Source organism: Ixodes scapularis, unplaced genomic scaffold, assembly GCF_016920785.2.
Source record: "Ixodes scapularis isolate PalLabHiFi unplaced genomic scaffold, ASM1692078v2 PGA_scaffold8__174_contigs__length_109621045, whole genome shotgun sequence".
NCBI lineage: Eukaryota > Metazoa > Arthropoda > Arachnida > Ixodida > Ixodidae > Ixodes > Ixodes scapularis.
The window spans coordinates 63,479,177-63,498,988 of record NW_024609883.1 but is presented as its reverse complement, the minus strand read 5'-3'; the positions used below and the strand labels follow the sequence as shown (position 1 = coordinate 63,498,988).

Sequence of the window (19,812 nt, the reverse complement as noted above, 5' to 3'; positions counted from 1 at the left end):
ACCATGCAGGTCTTCCCGACGTTCTACACTTTCTTTATTCTCATTTTCATACATCTCCGACATCCTAACATAAGAGTCGTATTTATTTTGTTACGCTTGCTTAGCACAGCTGTTTAAGCGCTTCGATCCTCTTCTGCTTGAACCTACATATGCACTGCGTTGACGCACAATCGTTGCATATACAAACTACACTGTCCTCTATTGACACAATGGTCATTGTGCCAACCGAAGTTTTCCTCTGAAAAAGAAAAACGAAAAAACATGGTGTATCATTTTTATTTTTTAACTTCCCTCTTCCATAGAGTGCTCCTTGAAAGACGTGTTGGTATTAGAAAAACATTTGAAGACATGTCATTTCTGCATTAGAGCTCGTTGGTACAGTCAACGTATTTTGTGTGACCTTTGCCCACCTTCAGACTTTTCAAGGCGCCCTCGGAGAAAACCTCGAGTTCTTTCTTCACTACGGTGCAGCCCAAGAGCATCATGATAGGGACCGCCCAGCACCCCATCGTTTCATAAATGTTTAACCGCCTCCACCATAAGGATTGTAAACCACATAAACGTAGTCTAGCGTGTAGTCGTGAAAGTAAGTTGCGAAGATGACAGTGAAATAATCAAAGACGTTTACAAATCACTGTAATACGAAATTAGAGCGCGGTTCTTGAGGAGAATGGGAGGTACGGAGGGGAGGGTAAGCTCCTCCTCCCGTCCTTCTCACCTCGTCTTCTGCTCCCTCATCCACCTTCCTCCTACCCTCTTCCTCCATAACTTACCCTCCTGCTCCATTCCCTCCTCCCCCTCCTCTGTACACTCCCCTCCTCCTGCGTACGCTTCCCTCGCCCTCCTCCAAACCCCTTCTTCTCCCCCATACTGTCCCCTCCTCCCTCACTTTCCCTGCTCAATATAGCTGAAATTTTAACGCCACGTGAATTCAACACCAATTCAGTTTCTCCGCTAGATTTAGCTGGAAAAGTGACGTTACATCATTTCAACCCCAGATCAATTCCCCGCTGAATTTAGAGGGTAAACTGAATTGGTGTTGAGGTCATGTTAAGTCAGTTTTACCACTAAATTTAGCGGGGAAACAGAGTGCGCAGTGTTGAATTATGAGACACCACAGAGGGAAATTTAATTGGTGCATAGGTCTGTGACGTCCCATAATGCAACGCGCGCGGTTACGCCGACGCCGACAGCGACGCCAACGCCTTTCTACGTGAGACCAGACGCTTACAAACTGCGCTCTAAAATAGCACGTGCCTTGGATTACAGCGAAATCTCTGGACCTGAGGTCGAGCTTAAAATCAAGGGACCTCGTTTACAAGTTTAAGGGAGCAACGAAGATAACAAACGACGACGTTCTGGAGGGCGACTTGACCCCTAAAGACCCTTTCAGGTGAGCAATACTTTTTTGCAGTTCGACTTCCGTATCCGCGTAATAGATATCTTTGCACCACATCATGATGGCATACAAATAGGCGGAAATTTTCCAATGTTATAGATGTTATTTAAACACTTCGGTACAACCGGAGTGCAGGGACACATAGGAAATGTATCAAGTACCATACTTGGTTAGTGAAGTAAAGCCGTCAGTCCTTCATCTCACCAGCGCTGAGCTGCATTCGTGTTTAACGCCAACGTGTTCCGACAAAAGTGAGTAGAGCTGCCAATGAACACTGACTGACGCTGATTCGTGCTGTTAGGCTGCAGAGCAATTTTCTGCTTTTCCTTTGCCAGAAAATGGGTTCGTGAATAGGTCCGACTGGCCCGAAGGGTGTTCCCTCAGTTTTACGCTAGTGATCCCAGTGAATCGCCAATTTTCTTTTATACGCGAGTATATGTATTTAAATTACAAAAAAAAAATGTATTCATGGAACTTACTACGTCCTAGCAATTTCTAATTGTACTAATTCTTTACTTTTTAGTACAAGTGACTTTATTTATAATTTAATCGGTTTATAAATGTCATTGCAAAAACTTTTATTACCATTTATAACTACTTTTTTTTATAAATTGTAAGGCTCTATCTTTGGTCTGTAGCACCAATGATTGGCGACCATACACTTCTTGCCTGCCTCTTTGCCCTTCTGCGAAATGGTTGTGCTTTGAGAGCGCCGACATTGTGCAGGATGTTCACCGCAGACGCATAGATCAGGATTTGTGAAAGCTATGGTATCGGTGACGGGCACAGGAGGTGCCCCACACAAAGGGGGAGTTCCTTCAATTGGCAGGATAGCGAAAATGAATGAATCCAATGTGATCAAGATCTTACCACGACTCATGTCGGTCATTCAGATAATAAACGTTCGAACCTCTATTGGATTGTTGACGCCTATCAACATCAACGGATCACTTCTATTTTAACAGCCGTGATCAAAATGGCACGGACAATATGCTTGGTGTTGCGACAGAATAAAATAGTCATCCCATATCATACTAAAACTTCCTTTTCCATACCATGGCATTATTTAATTTAAGGCAAACAAAACATCACGAATGCAATACACCCTGTGTACTGGATCCGCAACAGAAAGACAAATATTCTGAAGTACATTCGAACGCGCAAATAATGTTTTCAAAATAAGATAGTTGACAACAGATGTCTTCAAAGAAAAATCAATTTAGAGGTATTATATTTTAAAATTATGCCTGATCGGCATAAAAAGATTCTTGCAAGAATGATTTTGACTGTAATTAACTATATATGAAGCAAAACGGACGCAAAGGAAATTAAATCATACTCCAGATGTAATCTGCACAAATACAACCGTTTTCACATGCGGCTCTGTTGATAATGTAACGGCCGGCGGCTGTACCATTCGAACCTTACAATTGGCGCCATTCCAACCTTTTGAGGTCTGCGCGGGGACTGCGGACTGCGCGGGCACTGCAAGGGGAGTGGTAACCCTCGTATGTTTTTGCTGACATGACTGATTCTTCTAAGAATAGTTTCGATTGTATATTCTGATGCAGGTTAACAAAACTAGTAAAGTTCTACTCAGAAATGCCTTCCCTCTTTTCACTTTAGCGGAAGGAAGGCTGCAGAGGTGGAGAGTCCACTTGCTTCATCGCCAGAGATTGTTCTGCTAAAGTAGAAAGAATGGCTGACTTGACAGCAGGAGTTTGCTTTTTCTTAGCTTGCATCAAAGAATATAATGCATTGTTCACTGTGGTGAACGTTTGAAGATAAGATTGAGCGTTACCTGGGTACATTAAGAACTCTTTCGAGAATGCTCTTAGCTCTTGAAACATTTATAGAATCTAGAGCCACCGACCTGTGACGTCAGGTTGAGATACAGAAGTTTAAATCTAGAAATCTAGACTCGTTGTTGGAGACAACACGATTAAGAAAAAACGATTCTTGCGACATCTACCCGTAATACAATGCATTCTGCCACCTTGAGATAAACGACACGAACAAACCACCCTAACATGTGTGCTGCGTTTGCTCTCCCAACTTTCATGTCGCTTGCCCCTGAAGTCTCCACACAGTCAAGGTCCGGCTTCCCGAAGTACTGGTCTCAGCGTCCCAGGACAAGCCCGGCAGCATCTTCCTGGGACTACGTACAAAGAACAAGCGAGGAAAGCAGTCTCAGGTCTCTAATATTGCTCCCGTGGTCTGGCTGGCTGCTGTGAAAACGACTACAGTGAAAACGACTCGGCCCCCGACGGCACCTCATAGGACCTCTACGCCCATGACATACAAGCCCGATCCCTATACGCCCACGACCTACACCCCCGCGCCTTACGCCCAGCCGGACAAAGGATGGTCCCTCGCCACAATCATGGCAGTCCTCTTGGGCTTGCTCTTCCTCGTGACCGTTGTCATCATCGGCTACTATACTCTCAAGCGGTCAAGCGACGACAAACGTGGCAATGAAGAGCGTTTGGCCGGCTACGGTGACACTACAATGGGGGACACTAGTTCTTATGACACTACTTCGGGTTCCTGAAAGAAAATAAAAACCGTTTTTTTAGGCCGCTTACATAAAATTCATTGCAGAGAGCTGAAACTCAGTCAGAAACGATATATATCAAGCTAGTGGTGAAGACAGAAGGCGATAGTTTGAAAAAACAAATGTTACCTTGATTAAACAAAAACACACGCCCACTCAAACACAAAGACGAAATATTTACAGAAGCGAACGTCTTTCTAGGGCTAATATTTTTCAAACCATGAAATGGTAATTTAAAGGGCAATTCCACTCCATCTTTACAACCTTTAGGTTATCACCTGTTTAGTCGAAGTCTGCGACACTGATTCAGCAGATATAATTTGTTTTTCGGTAGCGTGTATAGTTTTGTAGATATCACGAATCCAAGTATCGTTCCGTCGGCACGGCGAAAACGAAACTACCGACTGAAGCAGCTTGGCAACACTGATATTAGTCGCGCGTCGTATGAGGTCAGAAATTCAGGCAGGTTTAGAGATACAACAAAGGAGTGTGGGTAGGTTGGCATTGGGGGCACATGGGAATACACCAAATGAGGGAGTACAGGGGGATATGGGTTGGGCATCTTTCGAGAGTAGAGAAGCGATCAGTAAAGTAAAATTTCAACAAAGACTACCTGAAATTGAGGATACACGGTGGACAGCGAAAGTGTACAAGTATCTATATATGAAAAGTCTAAACGCTAGGTGGACAAACCGAACCCGCAAGCTGAGATTATAATACATTCAACGAGATGGAGCCGGTCAGAGCATAGGAACCGTGCGCATCTAATTCAAGCCCCGACCAGGGCGCCCCTAGCGGCAAACGGGTCCATCGCATCGGGGAGCTTCTGCCAGTCGCTGCGTTGGTTGTGCGTTGTAGTGGGTTAGCGTTGTAATTTCTCAGATGGCTATTCCGCACCAAGAAAGTCGCAACAATTGCTGCGTGGTCGGCTGCAACAGTACGTCGAAGATCGCACACGGCACGAAGAACTACATCGTCCCTTCGAAGCCGTACGGCCGTACGAGGCGGAGTACTGCGCGACCTGCAGGTGCGACTTGTGCGTCCATACAGGTTAGTGGCGTTTCTTACCTTTCTGTTCGCGCTTTGTTAAGCTGCTGACGAATAATACAATTGATGGCGAATTCGGGTGGTCAATCGCCGGCGAGCTCACGCCGGCGGCACAGGCAACGAAAACCGCGCCAGCGGCGCATCACGTGACCCTCTCCACCCGAACACAAAGCGCCTGCAACTGGCGTTTTCGTCTGCCTGGGTCGCGCGTGAACTTCGTTAACTTCTTCCACGATTATTTTATGATACAATAGGCACGCTCTAGGCATCAGAAACATATATTCGGATTCTAAGATGTGGGTAAACAAATTGCGATATATTTTGTTTAGATTCTCGAGGAACTGTTGCCATCTTACAAGGATCCTAGAAGGCTCACCAGCGTCGCCATTTTATATTCCATTTTCTTGTTATTACCTTTTTGCTGGAATCCTCAGCATTTTGATTTGACCCAGCCCTCTAAAATAGTAATGCGCGTTCAAGTGTTGAGCTGCAGCACTATCAATACATTTTTTACAGCGGTGTAATAACACGCTGTGTCCCATAGGAAACTGATCTTACGGAAGCTTCCTTTAAAATATTTTATCTTTATATCCGTTGTTTTTGCTGTCTTTCTCGGACCACAGAGGGGTGTCTGTCTCAATGGCTTCGTTTTCTACTCGAATCCGCTATCGGCGACCATTGTTTTGTTTGGTTCCCTTTCCCGATTCGGATATGACGATACCGGATACAGTCTGGCAGACAAGCTGCCCGACCTCTTGGAGCTCGGGCAAAAATTGTGCCGGTAAATTGCCAGCACACGCCTGAGAAGTGCCACCCGAACGGCGCGCACTCGCCAGCCTTTGACCACGCGAACGCCCTTGGCGGAGATATGGCAAAATATTTTGCCGGGAAATGACCACGCGAATTCGCCATAACTTTTTTCTATTCTAGCGACGATGGAACAGCATCGACACCGACGGCAAACTCTAAAGTATGCGGCAAATACTTCACCGGAATCGAGAAGCGGAGTGCGGTCGCCCACCTAAGCCTACACTTGGATGTTTCCATCAGCCTACAGGAAGATAGTAGTGGGAATCGCAAAACGGCGCGAAAAAAATCGCCCAGTTATTGTCAAGCTGATTCAGAAGTAAACGTACATAATTACCACGGCCCACTCAACGCCAACTACATTTTTTGCGGGCATGCTTAATTTTGTTAGCGGAGTACGGCGCTCCGTGACATCCACTTGTCCGTCGAAACGGACCTCCCTCACGTCGTACACGCGGCCAGATTCACGAGGGAGCTTTCCCTTTTTTATATTGGTACCACGGAAGAAGCTTTCTAGATTCGTAACCGCCTTAAACCCCGTCGTAATCACCCCGGGAACACTGTCCGCTGTGCTGCTCATCGCCATTGCTTCCCCCCGATGATTCTGCACCGGCTACCGAAGAAGTTTTCCGGATTCGTAATCGCCCTCTGTCCTCTGTGGTGTTCGTTGCGATTACTTCCCGATGATTCTGCGCCGACGGCACCGGCTACCGAAGGAACTTTCCGAATTCGTAACTGCCTTAAATTCCTTCGTAATCACGACGGGGACACTGCCCTCTGTGCTGTTCGTCGCCATTGCTCCCCGACGCTCCTGCGGCGGCTACCGCTAGGTCGCGGCGAACAATAGGCGACCGTTGCGACACGGCCGGCATGCTCGCTTCCTATATCAGTAGAAAAGAGAGTAAAGGAAACAGAGAGGAAATTGTGGGAAGAGAGAATGCAGGGGAAATCAGCTTTAGCCAGTGTTGCCAGGTCTACTGATTTATCAGTAGATCTACTGATTTTGTTCCGGGTCTACTGATTCAGTGAAAAACAAGAAAATCTACTGACTTTTTTTAGTAAACATATTAAAAATTTATCATATGGCCCCTTCAGTTCCCAGTGTCGCCCATCAAAGGAAACTCATAATGTCCCAAAAATTAAAAACGAAGCACTGTCTAGATGGTCCAGAAGCCCGTCCTATTCGAGTGACGTAGCCGTATATTCATCTATCTATTCACCCAGAGCAGGTTCGGCAGGTTGGGCAGGTTCGACGGTGTCATCCGGGCCAGAGCCATATATGGAAAGAGTTTGGCTAGTCTATGATCTCGCCGTAACGTCCCTCTCCCGCGTGAGCCAATCAGCCCGCGGCGCAGAGCGAGAGGTGTTTGCGCATGCGCCTGAACTCTCGGCTGCTCCTTTACAATCTACGAGTTGAGCGGAGAGAGCCGCAATTTTCATTCATTCGTTCGGCGGAATGCATGGGATCGACATCCAAATTTCAGTTATTTTCTTTTATTTGGCAGACTGTGGCAAGAAAATGATATAATCCTATTCCTCGGTGGCTTAAAAAGCTAACGAATGAAGTTTCTCCGCGTTTGAACGCAAACTTTGGGTCAGGCGAAAAAGGAATAAGCCCGCAGCAGACGACGCGTAGCCTTAACAGTGCTCCGGACCAACAGCGTTGCTTCAAAAACCTTCCACAGCCCAGTAAGGAAAGATGGCAGCATGCAGAGGACTTCCATTGAACATGTTCGCGCGCACTTGCCGGAGCGTCTTGTTTCGGTTTCGTTTCAATAATAACGACAGGTGAACGTCGCACTGTCGCCTTCATCTGTGATCCCAAAAGTGCCCTCAGTCTTGATTTCAAAGAATAATCCTCGAAACAGTCAATAATGACTAAAACAAAAACATTTATGGTGCCATTTTAATTTGTCCTTCATATAAAGTTACTCGATAACTGGTCCTGTTTTTTCCTTTCATTTTTATTTGTGTTTATTACCATGTGATTTGTTACTCTATACTATTTCTTCGAAGTGTGTCTTAATGGAGATAGCAAAACATGGCAAAACACACATTTCGTGGAATCTACTGATTTTCGTGCAAATCTACTGACTTTTTGGGGATCAATCTGCTGACTTTTTTTTTCTCCATCTGGCAACACTGGCTTTAGCAATATACAGGGCACAAAGACAAGAAATAAAGAAGGAGCAGCTATATGATAACTCAGTGGGGAGCTCTTTGTTGTTTGAGGCTAGAACGGGGGTGCTGCGAACGAAAACGTATAGGGCTAAATTTCAGGAAGTAGACACTCTGTGTGACGTATGCAACCGCGAAAGGGAAACTATAGAACATGTAATCTTAAGGTGCACGGGGCTTCGTCCCACCCTCTTGGGGGGGGATGACTACGGATTTAGAGGCGGCACTGGGTTTTCCGGACATGGATGGACGAATGGATAGGGAAAGAATCGCGGTAACTAATAGGAGATTAGAAGATTGGTGGAAGAGATCTAGGAAAGGATAAAAAAATACATATAAAAAATAGGCAATAAATTCAATTTAAAAGAGTGGGGGACTGTTATAACAAAATTCATACAAATTAAAAAAAAATAGAAGGGACGACGAAATGTCAGGCTAGGTGGCGCAAGCTGCCGCCCGTTACAAAGGGCGTTACAAAGGGTGTAGCCAGAGCCGTATATGTAGAGAGTTTGGTCAATGGGAGGCGCGGGCAGAGCCAGGGCGTGCGGCAGACTCGGAAAGAGGGCTTGGCATGCTCTCTTGACCAACCAGAAAGCCGGGAACACATTTGCAAAAAAAAGCCGAATTTTGTGCGAAAACCGCACACGAAAATCGCACGGCAGCTAGGCTCCTCCCCTTTTCCGAAAATCGAGAGCGGTTCGAAAGATCTGCAGCGCCAGATATTTTCGCACGGCGCCTCCGAATTCGGGGCGGAGGAGCTCGGTGAGCGAAAGCCCGGAACAGGACGGAACGAAAAGATACGATCGGCTCGCAACATAACGGCTCACGCAGCTCCGGAAGCAGCGCAGGCAACATCGTATGCCATTCCTGCGTTCTCGTCTCGAACTTCGTAGAAAACCCCTTCTTTCTTTATCAAAGGGTGGTGGTACAAAGGCTCGCGTGGCATTCAACGAGGTTTTAATAGCTGAAGTTTCTAAGAGGCGCGAAATATCGGACGCCAGTTCGCCAGACTACCGCACAGCCTTCTGAAGTCGGAGCACGAAAACCGCAGTGCATTGCGATTTCCGCGCCGCGCATTCCACCTCGTCTGGCTCGTCTTCCGAAAATCGCAAGCTACGATTTTCGCAGCCTCCGATTTCTCTCCGATTTTCGGTTCGTTTTTTCGCAAATGTGTTCCCGCCTGAAGCCGAAAAGAATCCCCTAGCGGTGGTAGCGAGAAACAATTCTGAGCCGATCGATCATCGAAGGTCTATGTTCGTATATGGTTTTAATAAGTGCGTAAGAGTGAAGTGTAGTAACTCTTTGTGGTTGAAAATAGGGTGCATGTGTTGTTTCATCATGATCATGCAGAAATATGTAAGAAACGAATGCGCTGCTCAACTCTGTTTTGCGCGCACAGAGTGTGACCGCTCTGACGGCAGATTCCCGGCGCTCGGCGTTTGGCGTAAGGATTATGTCGATCTTTCCGCTAGTCGCACTCTTCCATTATCATTTCAGATGAGTGTGATTAAAACATCACGTGTACCATATTTTCAGCCATAGAGAGTTACTCCAATGCAGTTATCAGGTTTGTTTCTCGCGACCACCGCCAGGGTATTATTTCCGGCTTCTGGTTGGTCACATTCGAATTTCTGAAGACGCCCTGGAACACGCCCAGCCCGCTTTCGGCCAATGGCGCCGCTTCATTTGTCTCCTATTCTTCCCAACAAATGGCCAAACTCTCTACATATACGGCTCTGGGTGTAGCCATTACCATCCATCCATCCATCCATCTTCGGCATTAGTTCTCGTCCCGCGCTTCTGAGCCGACGCACAGACAATGTCGGCTCAGCGGCTCAGTCGCACGTGGAGTTTCAAAACAGAAGGTAAGTTGCACATTTTTTTTCTGCCGCTTCACTTTGTTAATATGCACCAAATGTAGTACGTTTTAGTGTGTATTTATAAATTTGCCGGCCGAAAAGCGAATCTGACTGCTATAAATATGACGCGGTCAGGGCCGGCGCAGCGTAACTGTATGTGTTTCTTGCTCGCGGACCGAGAGAAAAAAATAATGGGAGATGGATGGACAGATGTATCCAAAGCGGTCTAAGTCGTTGAAGCTAAAGTGCCTTTATGTGCACGCTAGTTAGATCAGCCGCGACCTGCTGCGTCCGGCCGAACGTGCTGGAGCAGCCTGCGCACGGTACGCGAACAGCGACGGCACCGCATTGTTCTTCAAAGACGCACGTTTCGTAGAGAAATCCGCAACAGTTAGCAGCCGCAGATCCCGTGTGTAGCTGTCTGACGTAAAGTGCTGGGAGCAGAGCTTCGCGTTGGAGCTCGGAGTCAACGGTCTTCCGAAGTCTATCCGGCGAACGGTACCGACCCACACCTTGTGCCTCTTCCGGTCTCTTGGGAACTGCAGGAACCGCAGCTCCGGGTTGCGCACCGGATTGTTGGTGCAACCCACAGCACTACAAGTCGTGCTCGACCGTATTTTGACCCCCTAAAGAAGTATCAGTCATTTTGATAGGGTCGACTTTTTGGGTGGAGTTGCCCTTTAACGGCATAGAGCATTTCTTGAAAAAAAAAATAAAACCTGTGCGGAACAAATATAATCTTGCTTTTTCTTTACTTCAGCCCAGTTTCGCCGCAGAAGTAAATATCACAGGCCCCAAATTGCCTTTTCTTGGTTGGACGAATGTTAGGCCCATAAGACAGTGGCTGAAAGAATTTCTTTATGGTTCTATTCAGGTAACGACATGTAGTCAAACTTTTGCATGCTGCATCTCTATCGCTAGTTTCATATTCCGACTGAGTTTCAACGATCTGCAATGCTTAGTTTATTTGTGCGCACCGAAAACCCTTGGTTTAGTTTCCCTCATGGAACCTATTATAGTAACACTATGAGTACCATAGTGTTACTATAATAGGAAACTAGTGGTTCCATGAGGGAAACACTAGTTTCCCTCGTGGAACCACTTGTAGTAACACTATGGGTACAATATTACAACTGGAATTGAGTTCACGGCAAGCGTGTCAAGTGACCGACGTCATGTACTCAATAGCGGGTGGTAAAAAAAAATGCGGTTTTGTTTGCAACGGAAAGCTTTGTCAGTCAGAGCCATGGAGTCTTGTACGCATTACTGAAAAAGTAACTGGTTACAATTGCAATTATATTATTGAAAACTGTAACTGATTAGAAATACAATTACTTATCCTGCAGAAGTAAATGAAAATTCACAAGAAAAATTTATTCCTTTTCAGGTTACTTTTTTAAAAACTTTTTATTTAGAGATCAAACATGCTCATATATATTCAAAGTGACTGTAAGAAAAAATGCCCTGGAAAACGTTTTTCCTCAAATAAAAGTCCCCAGCAAAAACAAAAGGCCCCGGAAAAAAGGCGTCCAATGGAAAGTAGGAAAAAATAGTCCCAACTGGCAAAGCAATATATATTTCTCACGGAAACCAGTTTGGAATGGAAAATAATAGCCTCGCCAAGTTTTCACCAAATTGTGATCACATTATATTTCGAATGTGTGCCCTTTCTTTTCAATTTGAAGTAAAAGTAAACTAGGAGATGCACTTAGCCACACTGACGAACATTCTAAGGTCGTGCAGAAACGTTATGATCAAGTGGTATGGTCGACTGCACGCAAGATTCAGGAAGTCCTCAACTCTTGTCATCTCAGTGGCATATGGTACTCCTCGCAGGGGTTCTTGAGACGGCGTTGGATTCCGACAAGTGCTGACTCGCTCCTCTTGTTCGGAGGAGCGCCGACTGGGTCCTCAGCCATCCTTATGGTTGCGGTCGATGGCCTTCCACACTCCTAGTTGGCTCATGGCTGTGTCTAAAAATCTTTCCTAACTTTCCCTTCCACCTTTCACGCCAGTGAGTCCACGTGCATCCCTTTGTTTCTTTTCGTTACAAAATAAACAATAATTACAGCACTTCATACCAGAATCCAAAAACTGTGTTGTGGGCAAGTTTCCGAATGAAAACTTGCCTCTAATACAGTAATTTTTTCTCATTTTAATGGGTTCTCGGAACAATTTTGTCTCCTTACTCTCAGGGGTCATTTTTTCGTACTTCTCACTTGGGGCCGTTTCTTCCGGGGCCATTTTTTCTGGGGCCCCTAATTAGAAGGCATTTATTCCGAATATTTTTTTCCAAGCACATTTTTTTTTTTAGCTACAAGTTTAAAAATGTTTACATTTGAAGAAATGAGGAACTGCCGATGTCCGTAGTGAAGATTTTCTATTATATAACTCCCGAGAGGGCACATGACCGTCTTTGGGGGTGCACTGAGAACAAAATGAGCTATTGCTAATAAAATTCGTCACCTTCTTCAGTAATAGAAATAGAACGAGCTAGAGAGGGAAGGGTAGACAAAGAGCCACATTCTGGACTAGCAGACACACCAATCTTTCGCTATTTAGATGGGAAAGGGGGCGGGCTGTTGTGGCTAGACGAGGTCAGTGCAGAACGCAGTCTTCTAAGGCGAGGCAAATCCATGGCGCTGTAGTCCTAGCGATGCAGCAGGCAAATCAACGAAAAGAGGTAATGTTCACGTCCGTCATCTAAATCCGCTGCGAAGGCATTTGGCTCGTAACCTCAACGGGCTTCGCTCGTTAAGATTTGGTTAGCTGGTTTGCTCTCTCTTCGGGTTAGCTGCTTTGTTCATCATTCGGGGTGCAAAAGCTCGTCGCTACGCTGCCTTGTCGATCATTTCCCGAAGTACATCGGAAAACGCCCCCGATCCACCGAAATTAGCATTTGTACCAAATAAGGCAGTCGCATGAACTACTGAAAACTTTTGACACCGTGCATGACCACCAGAAAGGGCGATAGAAACGTTCCGCGGAACTGGCAGAGTCCCTGCGCTAGCTCGACCCTGTATTGTTCCTACTAACAAAAATAATAAGAGAAACCTACAGAAAAAAGAATAAAGTGTACGTATCATACGATGCACACGTGACCCGTGCAGTGTTTATTTGATCGTAATGTCAAAGAAAGCAGACTCGATCCGCGTGTGAGTGACGAGAGGAGAGTGCGCCACCAACGAAACCACGACCGGCTAGCGCCGAACACATTCCCGCACCACGGTCCACCAGTCCCGCTCTTTACATTGGAAATAATAAAAGCGAAGGACGATGTGGGAAAACTGGCCCTCTTTATCGAAAACAAGGTCCGCTATTTATGCTGGAAGGGTCCACTTCGAAGAAAGGGTCGGGGACCGAGAAAACCGCCAACCGCGTCTCGGTGTGTCTGAACAGGGTCGCTCGCGAACCGCGTCCACAACCGCTTCGCAGAACGGGCTCAACCGCCAGTATGATTGTGTCATTAGCGAGGAGTAATAGTGCGGCCGGCCGCGTCCCATACCTCTCTGGCCTCCTAGGTATCCAGAGTGCGCATCAAGTTTCTCCCCGCTCCCGTTCATTTAAGAAGATTAGAACATTGAGGAAACAGTGGATCAGGATGATCGGTCCAGTATACTTCTTCCACGTGCTATCGAAATTTTGCGTCTACTGGCGCCCAAACTTTGGCACGTCGGCAGGCCGCCAAAAAACGCGCTTCGGTGTTCTATTCACATTAATAGGCGATTCAAACACAACGTCCAATGGGGAAGAGTTTCGGTTTCAATTTTCCGATTTCACTTTACGACATCCTATCACTGCCAAACAGAGTGCTTGCATTTTGAATATATATTCAGAATGCAAGTGCTGTATTTGGTAGTGATATGATGTCGTAAAGTGAGATTGGAAAATCGAAGCCCAGTTATAGAGAGAGAGAGAGAGACCGAAGTTACACACACAACACCACATTTCGTGAGGCAAAGGGGGATGCTCATGCTAAAAATCAGATGAGCAAGGAAAACAAAATGACTGTTAAAAGCAAGCATCGACCTAAGAACATCATCAACAATGTGCGGCCCCTAACTGCTCAAGCGTTCCCTCGTTTACACCTCGTTTACAAGTTTCAGGGAGCAACGAAGATAACAAACGACGACGTTCTGGAGGGCGACTTGACCCCCAAAGAACCATTCCGGTGAGCGATACTTTTTTGCAGTTCGACTTCGTTATCCGCGTAATACGTATTTTCGCACCACATCATGATGCCACAAAAAGACGGACTTTTCGCAATGCTATAGGTGTTATCTCAACACTTCTGTGCAATCGGTGTGTAGGGCAGATAGGAATTGTACAGAGTACCATAGTTTGTTACTGAAGTGAAACTGTCAGTCCTCCATCTCACCAGCGCCAAGCTGCATTCGTATTTAGCGCCAGCGTGTTCTGGCGAAAGTGAGTACACAGCTGCCAATGCGCACTAATTGGTGGCGATTTGTGCTGTTAGGCTGCAGAGGAATTTTCTGTTTTTTCTTGGCCAGAAAATTGGTTCGTGAATACGTCTAACTGGCCCGAAGGGCGTTCGCTCAATTTTCCGCAGGTGATCCCAGTCTAGTGCAAAACTCGTTTTATACACGGGTATATGTATTTACATTACAAAAATTATATTCCTGTAAGTTAACACGTCTTAGCAATTTATAATTGTACTAATTCTTCACTTATGAATAAAAGTGACTTTGGCTTTAATTTAATCGTTTCATGTATGTCATAGTAAAATTTTATTTTCATCTATAACTACTCTTTTTTTTATAAATTTTAAGACTGTATCTTTGATATGTAGCACCAATGATTGACGGACATGCAATTATTGCCTGCCTCTTTGCCCTTCTGGAAAATGGTTGTGCTTTGAAAGCGACGACACTGTGCAGGATGTTGACCGCGGACGCAGAGACGAGGAATTGTGAAAGCTACGGTATCGGTGACGGGAACAGAAGGTGGCCCACACAAAGGTGGAGCTCTTTGAATTGGAAGGATAGCGAAAATGAATGAATCCAATGTGATCGACATCTTACCTCGACTCATGTCTGTCATTCACATAATAAACATTCGAACCTCCATTGGATTGTTGGCGCATACCAACACCAACGGATCTCTTTGATTTCGAACAGCCGTGATCAAAATAACACGGACAATATGCTTGGTGTTCCGACAGAATAAAACAGCCGACCCTCATCATACTCAAACCTGCTTTCACATACCATGGCATTATTTAAGTTATGCCCAACGAAATATCACGAATACAATACACCCATGTACAGTGCTAATCACACTTGTCTATAACGCGCGAGCGTGCGGCTTTCTCCGCGGAGCGTTAGACTGGTGGCATTCGCGAAAACTAAGCTAGTCACGTGGCGCAACATGGAACGGCCCGCTCGAGGGCTGTCCTGCCCACTCTATCAGCTAGCGGCGAACGCGGAAGGCTACTCGCACGCTTTTTACAAACATCATTGCTCGAACAATAAACAAACTAAAGCACGAAGTCGTATCAACGATGTCGTCATCAAAAAAAAAACAAAAATATATCATAAAACCAAGGAACATTTTATCGCTTATCAAGTTGATAGAGTGCGCAGGACACCCCTCGAGCGGGCCGTTCCATGTTGCGCCACGTGACTAGCTTAGTTCCGGCGAATGCCACCAGTCTAGCGCTCCCCGGAGAAAGCCGCACGCTCGCGCGTTATAGACAAGTGTGATTAGCACTGTACATGGATCCGCAGCAAACAGACAGATATTTTGAAGTATATTTAAACGCGCAAATAATGTTTCCACGATAACATATAGTTGACAAGGGGTGTCTTCAAAGAAAAAGTAATTTAGCAGTATTATATTCTTAAAATGATAATTAATTGGCATGAAATACATCTTGCACGAATAAACTTGATTGTAGTTAAGTATATATGAATCTAAACGGACGTAAAGGTAATTAAATCACACTCCAGATGTAATCCGCACAAATACGACCCTTCACACATACGGCTCTGTTTATAATGTAACGACCCGGCAGCCTTACCATTGCAGCCTTATAATTGGCGACATTCTAAACTTTTGAGGTCAGCTGTTGTATCGCGGGGACTGCGTATGTTGTTACTGACACGACTGCTTCATCTAAGAGGAGTTTAGGTGATATATTCTGATGCAGGTCAGCAAAACTAGTATAAGTTGTACTCGGAAAGCCCTTCCCTTTTTTCACTTTAGCTGAACAAAAGGCTGCAGAGGTGGAGAGTCCACTTGCTTCATCGCCAGAGATTGTTCTGCTCAGGTAGAAAGAGTGGAGGACTTTACGGCAGGAGCTTGCTTTTCTTAATCTGCATCAAAGTATAGAATGCATTGTTCACTGTGCTGCACGTTGCAAGATTACAATTGAGCGTTACCTGTGTCCACTAGGTGTTCTTCCGATAAGGCTGTTAATTTTTTAATGTTTATAAAATCCAGAGCCACCGACCTGTGACGTCAGATTGAGATGAAAGCATTGAAATCTGAAACTCTAGTTTCGTTTTTGGGGACAACACGATTAAGAAAAACGATACTTGCGACATCTTCCCGGAATACAATGTATTCTGCAATATTGAGATAAACGACACGGACGAACCACCCTAACAAGAGTACTTCGTTTGTTCTCCAAACTTTCACGTCGCTTGCCACTAAAGTCTACACACAGTCAAGGTCCGGCTTCCCGAAGAACTGGTCTCGGCGTCCCAAGACAAGCCAGGCAGCATCTTCCTGGGACTACTTACAGAGAACAAGCGAGGAAAGAAGTCTCAGGTCTCTAATATTGCTCCCGTGGTCTGGCCGGCTGCACTGAAAACGACTACAGTGAAAACGACTCGGCCCCCGACGGCACCTCCTAGGACCTCTACGCCCATGACATACGCCCCCGAGCCCTACACGCCCACGACCTACACCCCCGAGCCTTACGCCGAGCCGGACACAGGATTACCCCTCGCCAAAATCATGGCAGTCCTCTTGTGCTTGCTCTTCCTCATGGCCGTCGTCATCATAGACTACTATACTCTCAAGCGGTCAAGCGACGACACACGTGGCAACGAAGAGCGTTTGGCCGGCTACGGTGACACTACAATGGGAGACACTAGTTTTCACGACACCACTTCGGGTTCGTCAAAGAAAATAAAAACCGTTCTTTTTAGGCCGCTTACATACAATTATTCGCAGAAAGCTGAAACTCAGTCAGAACGCGATACATATCAAGCTAGGGGTGAAGACAAAATGCGATAATTTTTAAACAAAACGTTACCTTGATTTAAAAAAAAAAAACGCACTCACACACTCAGATGAATTTTTTACACGAGCTGACGTCTTTCTAGGCCTAATACTTTCAACCCATAAAATTATATTTTATCAGCATGTATCATTTCTTGAAAAATATAAAACCTGTCGGCAAGAAAGGGAATCTCTACTCTTTTTTTCTGCCCGGTTTCGTCGCCGAAGTAAATACCACAGGCGCCCAAATTGCCATTTCTTAGTTTGGCGAACGTTAAGCCTAAGAAACATCGGCTCAAAAAAATTTTGTATTTTATTCAGGTAACGACATGTACTCAATCTTTCGCACCCTATATTTCTATTACTAGTTTCATAATCCGACTGAGGTTCAACGTTCTGCAATGCTTATATAGTTTATTTGTGTTCGCCAAAATCCCTGTTTTTTTTTAGTTTTTGTTTTTTCTCGCACGGAACTTGTATTTAAGAACCACCATTTATAGCAACACTATCGGTACAATATTACAACCGGAATTGAATGCAGAACAAGCATGTTAAGTGACCGACGTCATGTACGCAACAAAAGGTCGTAAACAAAAAATTGCGAAGCCCTCGTTTGCAACAGAAAGCTTTGTCAGTCAGAGCCAATCTTGTACGCATTACTAAATAAGTAAACGATTACAATTGCAATTATTTCATTGAAAAATATAACTGATTATAGAAATCAATTACTGCATCAAAAAAGTAATTGAAAAATTACCAGAAAGAATTTGATTCCTTTCCAGGTTACGAAACTTTTTATTGAGAAATCAAAAATTAACGCCGTTTACAATCCCCTGTAACACCGGATTAGAGCGCAGCTCTTGAGGAGGAGAATGGAAGAGTATTGAGGGATAGGTGACTCCTTGAGGTCACGTGACCTCAAGGGGGGGGGGGGGGGGTCGTGTGACATCAGAGCGGTCGCGTGACCTGAGCGGGTCACGTGACTGCGGGGGGGGGGGGGGGTCACGTGACCTCATGGTTACGCCGACGCCGACGCCGACGCCGCTCAAGCCGGAAATGGGCGCCTAAGAGCTGCGCTGTAAAAGGCTCGTATATGTTCAAAGTAAGTGTAGGAAAAAAATTTCCCGGAAAACGTTTTTATCATAATAAATGTCTCCTGGAAAAATGGCCTCAAGTGTAAAGTAGGAAATAAAAACGGTCCCAAGTGTTAAAGAAAAAGATATGACCCACGGAAACCACCTTGAAATGAAAAATAATAACCTCGTCAAGTTCCTACCAAACTTTAATCACAGTATATTTTGAATGTGTGTCCTTTTTTTTTATCTGAAGTAAAAGTGAACTAGGAAAAGCACTTTGCCACACTGACGTGAACATGCAGAAACGTTATGATCAAGTGGTATGGTCGACTGCACGCAGGATTCAGGAAGTCCTCAACTCTTGTCATCTCAATGACATGTGGTACTCCTCGCAGAGGCTCATGAGGCGGCGTTGCTTTCCGCCAAGCACAGACTTGCTCAGCTCTTGTTGGGAGGAGCGCCGGTGGGTCCTCGACCATCTTTATGGTTACGGTTGATTCCTCTGAGCGTAGGGCGTCGATGGCCTTCCGCAATGCTGGATTGCTCATGGCTGTGACTAAGAATGTTTCCAAACCTTCCATTCCACGTTTCATACCAGTGAGTCCACGTGGATATCTCTGTTTCTTTTCGTTACAAAATAAACAATAGTTACAGCACTTCATACCAGAATGCAAAAACTGTATTGTGAGCAAGTTTTCGAATGAAAACTTGCCCCTATTAAAGTAATTTTCTCTCACTTTCACCCTGTCAGCCTCGTCGTTGGCGCTGCTCGGCGTGTATACTACTAAGGCCCTATGTACTAGTGTGGTTCGACTGGAGCTTTTCGCGACGCAGAACAATTGCTAATGTGAGAAATTGTAGGTCTGCCTTTGGACTAACGCCTCTAGAGTGTGTGCTATCCTTCACTTGAAATGTTCGCGTGTTTTGAGGGAGGTTATTTGATTTGTGCTGCGCCCTGCGAGCGCGCCCCCGTCAGCCCCGTCGTCGGTGCTTTTCTACGCGTACTACTGAAGTTCGACTAGAACTTTTTCGCGACGCGGAACGATTGCTAGTGTGAGAAAGTGTAGTTCTGCCTTTCGACCGGTAACTCTCGAGTGTTTGCTATCCTCTACTTTCAATATTCGCGTGTTTTTGAAGGAGATTACTTGATTAATAACGACTCTTACCCTTCCCAGTTCTGACAGGTCGTTCAGCAACGCTATCACTTAGGCTGCACGCTCAATAGCGGCGAAAAAAACCACGCGATAGTGATATAACAAGAAAGAATAGACTAATAAATCTCGCGCTTTTTCAACGTTGAGCAGAAGAAGAAACTGGTGTACTGTTTTTTGTCATCGTGTTGCCGATGCGGAGACCGGCGTTGTGTAAGGTGCAAGGCCGAGCGCGTTTGGGAGAGGCCAAGGTGCCACTCCAACTGGCGAACATATAGCAAATTGTCTTTTGTGGAAGGCAGTCTATGAGGAAAAAATACCCGTACCCGAGCGCGTTCGGGTACGCGCTCGGGTACGCGTTCGGGTTCGCGCTCGGGTACGCGCTCGGGTCCGCGCTCGGGTACGCGCTCGGGTACGTGCTCGGGTCCGTTCCAACTCAACTCCTCCTGGCTTGCCAGGGGGTTAAAAGAGCGCGTCGACACTGGGCGTGACC

General features: G+C 45.7%; 1 protein-coding gene across 1 annotated transcript in view; it reads left to right on the top strand.

The window, feature by feature from the left end:
* Positions 1–3,990, top strand: part of LOC8050917 (calcium-activated chloride channel regulator 1-like) — a 43,933-nt gene extending 39,943 nt beyond the window's left edge. The window contains exons 5-6 of the mRNA XM_040501661.1: positions 1,270–1,393; positions 3,479–3,990. Coding sequence (XP_040357595.1) covers positions 1,270–1,393; positions 3,479–3,950 — 596 coding nt within the window. The 3' untranslated portion in view covers positions 3,951–3,990. The remainder of the gene's footprint in view (positions 1–1,269; positions 1,394–3,478) is intronic.
* Positions 3,991–19,812: the final 15,822 nt, after the last annotated feature.